At 36.7% G+C, this 8338-nt stretch overlaps 1 protein-coding gene across 10 annotated transcripts in view; it reads right to left on the bottom strand.

The window, feature by feature from the left end:
- Nucleotides 1-406: 406 nt before the first annotated feature.
- The window catches only part of LOC123498819 (phosphatidylserine synthase 2-like), a 72922-nt gene continuing 64990 nt past the window's right edge, over nt 407-8338 (bottom strand). For 8 of the 10 annotated variants that reach the window (XM_045246251.1, XM_045246254.1, XM_045246255.1 and 5 more), the window contains 2 exons: nt 4133-4219; nt 407-687 (listed from right to left, as the gene is read on the bottom strand). In XM_045246251.1, the coding sequence (XP_045102186.1) occupies nt 543-687; nt 4133-4219 (232 nt within the window). In that variant the 3' untranslated portion in view covers nt 407-542. Of the gene's footprint in view, nt 688-2449; nt 2629-4132; nt 4220-8338 lie in introns of all 10 variants that reach the window. The other 2 variants (XR_006672800.1, XR_006672801.1) reach the window with 2 other exon arrangements.

Raw genomic sequence — 8338 nt, 5'->3', positions numbered from 1 at the left:
TTATTGTGCTAACATGACACACATCAAGTTCTATTTAAGGCCATTTTTATCAGAAATTATGGTGTCAAAAAAAAAAAAAAAAAAAAAAAAAAAAAAAAATGGAGGGTTTTCATATGAAGAATGGATGGAATTTCTGAAATGATGGTCAAATCAATTGACTTTAACACTGTGTTACCATGATCAAGACCAGGTTGCTCCAGCACAGGTATTAAACACAGTTTGCCAGCACCAGACTCCAAACACTCTGCTGCAGACAGCTCATGGTTACTGAAAACATTACATTGTCAACATGTCTCAAGTACTTCTCTAATATCATTACATTCATATAATGTATATCACTATATTCTCTAGTGTTCTCTGCTTCTCTTACAAGAAAAAGCAAGTCCCAAAACAAGTCCCAAAAAACTGTGTGTGTGTGTGTGTGTGTGTGTGTGTGTGTGTGTGTGTGTGTGTGTGTGTGTGTGTGTGTGTACATGTACGTAGAGATATCTGAGCACCATATATGCATTGGTAATTTTAGAATGTAATAATCAAAACAGTCATCAATCTTCCTTGGTCCTCTGCATGAACTTCTTAAAGAAGAACTGTGGGTCAAACAGCCTTGACTCCGAAGGGCTGAGCTTTGTTTCAATCGCACGCACTTGAATCCAGTGTTCCCGGCGCCGCTCAATATCCTTGCTGTCCACCCTGCAAAGGCATACACTATTTTGATCAGTTTTCTATATTCAAATGTTTTACAGAAAACTTCAAGTCTTCCAGATAGAACGAGTCAGTCTAGAACAGAGCTCCCCAAACTCTTCCCTTCATTTATCGCTTCAAGATGTTTCTGTTTCAGTATTCATCACCTCCTAAACATGTATCATGCAAAAATTATCCAAGAAATACTGCTTCTCTATAGTACAGAAGGGCACTGCCTGATAGTACACTCTGCAGATGAATTGTTATATTACTGCCACCATATTCCCTATACCATAAAATACAAACCATAATAGGAATGGGACACACTCTTCTGTATCTTAATTCTGACAAAGAGACATATGGGTGACATCCTGTGCTGGCTCACTTCCTTGCAGGGCAATCTAAGACTAGTTCATACTGTGTTAGTATTGGCAAGTGGTGGCAATGAATCATACATCTGCCACTGCCAAATTCACTTGTACTGCTCTATCTCCTTGTGACCTCCAAGGATTTGGGAAATGATGAGTAGATTGACATTCTCCACAACTTTACACACAGATAGCTGACCAAATAGTTTTTGCTAATTTTTGTTCCACTAACTCATGGCTGTTAAACCTAAATGTGTATGCTCCATTTTGCTCATCTTCATTACTAGAGATAGATTTCATCTTGTCCATTTATCTATATTTTAAGTAAAGGACTTATCTTTACACTTAAATCCAAGCAAGATTATAAAAAAAATGTTGGTTATCAAGGTGTGAGGTATTGGTGCACATCTAAACCTGTGATGGCCAGACATGAATTTCCTTTGTGGTTGTGTTGTGGCTGCCTGGAGTGGGTCTCCAATGCAACATTCCTATAGACTCAACTATTTGTTCTTCAGAAACATAACATGAGAATCCCTATATGTTATCTACATAACACAGCAATATTAGGCTCTCAGTGGAGTATTGATGTGACTGAATATCACTTTTGCTCTTACAGTATATATGTAGATAAAAGTTTAAGTCAATAAATAGCAGCCTGCTGAATCTTGTTGGAAAAGATTGGCACCTTTGCTTTTCTGTAATCAGTAAGCTCAGCCTTGTCCTCATAGGCAATAGAGCTAGAGAAAGTTAAGAGTTTGTTGAAGATAAACAGATGTATAATTATTTTTTGTTCTGTGCACCATGATATTATCTCGTCTTGCCATGCTATACCGTTATGAAAGGCTCTATGTCTAAGGTTTAACATGTAGAAATTAAAGTTTAAAGGGTTTTAGTTTGAAAAACACACAGACACACACATAAAAAGATAAATGAATAAATAGATATAACAGAAAACAAATAAAAACAAAAATAAAAAAATAAATCTTTATAATAATTTGTGAGCAGCAGTTATAATTAGCTTCCATTAGATTAGTAATTTCAATAGGTTTAAATAGGTTTAACAGTTTAGTGTTAAAAGTAAGTTTTGTATTAGTGGTAAGTGAAGTTCAATTTTTGTTAGAAGTCAACCTCTATCCCTAATGAACTTGATGGCTGAGCAGTGCAGTGTCATGCTGGGATGTTAGGCAAGATGCAACTTGTCATTTTGTCAGGTTGATAAGGACCGGTTCACATTTTGTGATACCAAGCTATTAACACTGAGGCCAGGAAATTAACTGGATCTCAATCCCATTGAGAATTTGTGGGTTTACATTAAGTGTTATATACAGAACCATGACAGGTCTTCCATCCCATGCTTTCAAGTTGCCATTCACAGCATTTGGAAAAATATCTATGAGGAATACCTACAACACCTAGCCGATTCCCTTCTTAAGGGTCTTCCAATGCTTGGGAAGACCTCAGGATACTTTAGGGTAACAATTTAGGCGAGAAGCCCCTTTACAGCCATTTTTCACCCCCATCAATCTTCCTTTCCCTTGGGTACAAGTTGTTTCAGCTCCGGCACCATCTGCTACCGCCAGTACTGTAGATACAGATACACTTTAGCTATCAATATTACAGCTGATGGCTGCTCTCACTGGAAGCTGATCACCCAATCTGTGACGCATTAAGCAGCTACTCCCCCACATGGTGGCTTGTTAATAAATGCCACTCAACCCATTCATCTGCAAAGAAGTTTCTTTAAGAAGAGTAGGTCCAAAGGTGATACCACTTCTTCTACACATGAAACAAAGATTAATTTTGGGAAGTGGTACATGTACAGACATTGTAGTGCATACACATAAGTGTAGAACTGTCTGGTTTGCAACATAGGATAGTACTGTCTCACTGCCAGCCATGTCAGCCCCAGGATAACCTAATACTGCTACAGCTATATAGGGGGTACCATGCAATGATGATGTATTTATTTTTAATGCCTATTCCTCAGAAGTCTACCTAAGAGGATGACCACAGGTCCTACAGAGAAGCAGCTAACTGCCTCACAAAATAATACCAATGAAACATGTTACAATAATAAAGCCAGAAAACTGAGATTTATGTTCTGGCTATATTAATAATATTCAATGGCTACTTGAGACAAGATATCTCCATGTCCTAGAAACACATTTGCAATTCTCAAACAAGCTGTCACCCCACATAATGACTACCCACATCCAGGTCCACCATTCATAAGATGCCAAGGATTTTTACTTCATCCATAATAGGCCTTTGAAATGGAGAGAGAGAGAGAGAGAGAGAGAGAGAGAGAGAGAGAGAGAGAGAGAGAGAGAGAGAGAGAGAGAGAGAGAGAGAATGGAAAAAATAAGTAAGATTTTTTGTTAACAGCAATATAAACATTCCATAAACATCCTTACAAGTCCCAAAACAAGGCTATTCCATCAACAAAGTACTGCAGCTCAAACTGCTTCATTCAACTGGACTTTAAAATTTAAGCTGCACTGTGAAACAGTCAGAACTCATTCACAGAAACCATCCACTTTAAGAAGAAAATCAGTGTTGCATCTGTGAATCCTTAAGAATGAGGTAGATAGATAACAGCAAGTAAGTCCTTATCTCAGAGAGAATATAGAAGATAAGAGATAGAATACAAGGATAGCATATGGTAAGGCAAATAATGTTAAACCTACTCTATTTAAGAAACTAAGTACAATTAGACACTAATTGGTCTACAATCAACCCTCCACTGATGGAACCTAACCATATAGTGACTCTCTTTGAACTCTATAACTATCTCTTGAACCAGTAAATAGTCCCACTGACTTCTGTGTATTGAAATTGACCAATGGGGATCTCTGTTCTAGACATTTAAATGCTGCTTCTTAAAACATCAATTTATCCATGCATGATGCCTGTTTCTTGGAGCTTTCTAGAGAACTAATTGGACAAAGGTCCCATTCTCATTCAAAAATATTATAAGATGATTTATAAAAATTATTCATATGTTCACTAACAACTGATACCATCATAAGTCATCATGCCATGCCACTGTGATTGGTGACATGACTTTCTAAAATTAAGTAACTCACTTGAATGTGTGAGGGTTAATGTAAAAGTTCCACACCGTCCACAGCACCAGCAACACCAGGAATCCCAGCCACATGGAGATCACATGTCTGCAAAAACAATGTGCCTCTCTATACATTTTCATATACAGTACATATTTGGAGTGTGAGTGTGAATGATGTGATTGAGTGTGGTGCTTTGTCTGGGCCACCCCATGTGGGATTGCCAGCTTGGTATGCATATAAAGATAGACATATTAACCAAATGCACATAACTTAAAAGCTACTTGTAAATACTTCAACAAAGATCTGTATGTGCTGCTTAATAAAGAATATAAATGTTTTAAGTGTCTTTTGCAAGTTTATGTATGTCCATATGAGGCCCCGCGTGCTATAGTATACCCAAGCGCCATCCTGCTCAAATTTGAGATAATGCTATCACATGGTCAATCAGACCATATACTTTCATGTGGACGAGGTGGATGTGAAGAAATACAAGATAATATACGCGAAAAACCCAATAGAAATTTCTTGGGTTTACATCTTTAGCACTCGGCACACATATTTTTATGCAGTGCGCGAGATAAAGCATACACAAGCGCCATTCCCGTGACAATTGACAAAGCAGCCTGCTTTTCACACATGATAAAGTGTACCCATGCGACATAAGCAGCGTGAATAGTCTCGTCCCCAGCCTCTAGTACAAGCTATAGTATTACTCCCGCTCTCGTCCCGAGCTTGAGTTTTTGCTTACAAGCTTGCCATGCAGCACGTGTTGCTCTTAACATATTTATAACATTCAGAAAAAAAATTATAAAAAAATATTTTATGGCAATAGCTTAACAAAATCATTATCAAACACTCTATTGACACTCACCATCATTGTACAACATAAAAGAACATGCTAACCTCTGCCAGGTGTAATGGTTCTTGCATAAAATGAAAACTTTTTTTCCAATTCCTCGTCTTTTTTGGTTAATGATGGGGGGGAGGGGGAGTGTATCTTCACAAAAAGTTGATGGAGCAAAGTAGAGATGATAGGCTTTAAGATGATGCAAACCCCATTACCCTAGGTTTAATACTCTTCATGATATCGATCTTTAAAGAAAAAAAACTTTGAACTCGATTTCTGAGACTTTTTAAAAATGGTGGATGGGTATACTACAGTACACGCGGCCTCATATACACTATAGTCAGGTCAGTCTAAAGTGGCCGGTTTGGTGTGGCTGTGGGCTTTGCAGGGATTCCCCTACCATTGCCACCTCTCCAAAGATCACTGTCTTGCCTTTTTTCTCCAACCCTGCTCCACATCCTTATCCTCTGTCTCTTTCTTTCCCTCTGTTTCTAGGTAAATTGATACATTTCCAAAATATTTATGAAATAATTCTAAATTTTGCTCTACATCACCATTGAGATCAAAATTGAGGCTTTTCTTCTTCTTTATAAAGATTTCCTCCATCCTAAACATGGCATATAAGCACAGGAGTGCAACCTTGCCGCTACTTCCACCTGACCCCATTCACCAGTTAGTCCTGACCTGCCCTTACACGCAGTCTCACTATGGACCATTCTCCGGCTGCAAGCTGGCCTTATGGCCAGCTTTACAGCCAATCCAAGGCAGTAATCTACAATGTGAACAAGTGCATCTTGGAAGAAAAGGACCAGTACTGCCACCTTAAAAAAAAGTTAGCCAGACAGCTAAGGCCACCAAGAAAAGTGAGAGAACACTCAGAAGAATCTGTTCTGAATTTAATCAAAGGAAACTATGAGTGTCATCACATCAGAAAAACTGGAAGCAAGCTGTCAAACATGCTAAAGAACTACAAGAACACAACACACAGCAAGACAGAGCAATTCAAATCTACTATTCATTCACCATACACATTTCAGAAAGCTCATATAAAGATGCCTTGTTTGACTAAATATCAGAGAGAGGATTATGCCTCCTCGGGAAACCTCCATAAAAAGATCAAGCCAAGACTTTTACCTCAATGGCGGTGTGGAAAAAAGTTGAAATAATTTTGAAAATATAATATTTTCCATAGAGAAAAAATAATTTCAGAAATACACCAGTACAATGGTACCTCGAGATACGAAAGCTTCTGTATACGAAAATTTCATTTTACGAAATGATATGCAAAGATTTTTTCGCTTCTTATTACGAAAAACTACTCAGCATATGAGATACAAAACAAAACTCGAAATTTCTGCGTGCAGAAAATTAAAAAATTCTCGCCATTTAAAACCTGGAAAAAAAATAATAAATAAATAAATACCATATTTTATGGCTTGCAACACACTGCATCTTGGAAGACACACCCTAATATTTGAAAGAAATTTCTAAGAAAAAAAAGTCATTCTCATACAAGAACACATTCACCATATACCCGACCACTGAACACAAAAACATCAGAAGCAAGGAGTCTGCAAGACACTATTGTTTCACCACTCATTACAAATTTGCTGGAGCACTCACCACAAATTTAAAACTATGTATATAAAAATGCCATAAGTAAATATGTATACACAGTGAAAGTCCATCTCTTCTTGTTTTAGTGGCGGGCGACGAAATGTATTGGACGTATTGTTTACATTACAGAATCACTTGTCCAATCGCCGAAACCGAACACGTCAGTGCTGCAGTTCGTATTTATTTTATTTTGCAATCGTGCTTCACAGGCTTTATCATTGTGAATATAATTCACAAGTGGAGTTTTGACTCTTGCTTGAACGAGTAAGCCATTTGGATGTTCTATTAATAAAAGTATAAAGGCACCTGGCATGTGTGTGGGTTTGTGTGCATGTACGTACGTGTGTTGCTATGAGACGAGGGAGCGGGCCATTTTCTCCACAAGCCGAGTAGGCTGCAGGAAGGATTATGGTATTGGAAATACTTTTAACAGCTAATAATATAAAAGGCTGAATTAAATAGTACTTAAGCTAACATCATAATGTAATGATTCAACGTACAAATCCAGGTCGCTGCCAGTCAAGTGTCCAAGCTCACTTGAGGTTAGGTGTTGCCTTACAATACAACATTCATCTTGGAAGACGCACTAGTATTTTTCAGGGTATTGTTTAGGAAAAAAAGTGCGTCTTGTAAGCTGTAAAATAAGGTAATAATTTTAAGTGTTTCGTAAAGTTAAGTGTTAATGTTTCCTGCCATTTTCTATATTTTCTGCCGTTTGCCCTCCTCCTCTGCCACCACTTTCGCTTTCGGACATCACCTCACTTGAAAAGGCAAGATTCCACATTTTCCTATCATTTTCGTATTATTATTTTTCATTTATTATTACATTATGTTCTATTATCTACTTGATTTACAGGTATTAACAGTTAGGTTAGGTATATTGAATGATTCAAAAGTATTTGGCTCTTATTTCATTCTGGTTTTACCCTTATTATAAAATTTAATGTGGTGTTTTCGTAGAGCTTGGAACGAATTAGACAATTTACATGTAAAACGCAACTCATTATACGAAAATATCATGATATGAAAGCCACTCCGGAACGAATGAATTTCGTATCTCGAGGTACCACTGTATATATATATATATATATATATATATATATATATATATATATATATATATATATATATATATATATATATATATATATATATATATATATATATATATATATATATATATATATATATATATATATATATATATATATATATATATATATATATATATATATATATATATATATATATATATATATATATATATATATATATATATATATATATATATATATATATACAGTAATACTCCGCTTAACAAACGTTCGTTTAACGAATTTCCGGTTTAACGTACTATATAAAGTTAGACCAAAAATCCGCATAACATACAACCACATCCGTTTTAGAGAATTTTCTGGGTTTTAATTTGCCGGGTGAGGGACCGAACGCGGTAGTTTCGCTGTGATTGGCTGGCTCCCCGCCTCTGTCTCTAGCGCTCCTGGAGCTGGATCCAAGATTCTTTAACAACGTCAGAGCAACCTCTTGCAGCGAAATGGCATCTATGAACGCTTGGAGAGACAGTGACAAGGTTGCTCTCAGGTTACTCTGAGGTTGCTGGGAACACCACCTCTGGAGGTGGTGTTACTGTCTTATATATGCATTTATGTTCACAAAATAACATTTCTACGAGTATTAGCTTTTTACAAACCTTGCCCCCAAGAAAGGATTGTTTTGTAATGCATAAAGTGAAATCTTACATG

This window comes from Portunus trituberculatus, chromosome 48 (genome assembly GCF_017591435.1).
Source record: "Portunus trituberculatus isolate SZX2019 chromosome 48, ASM1759143v1, whole genome shotgun sequence".
NCBI lineage: Eukaryota > Metazoa > Arthropoda > Malacostraca > Decapoda > Portunidae > Portunus > Portunus trituberculatus.
Note: the sequence above shows the minus strand (reverse complement) of the source record. Positions and strands in the feature narration are given on the sequence as shown.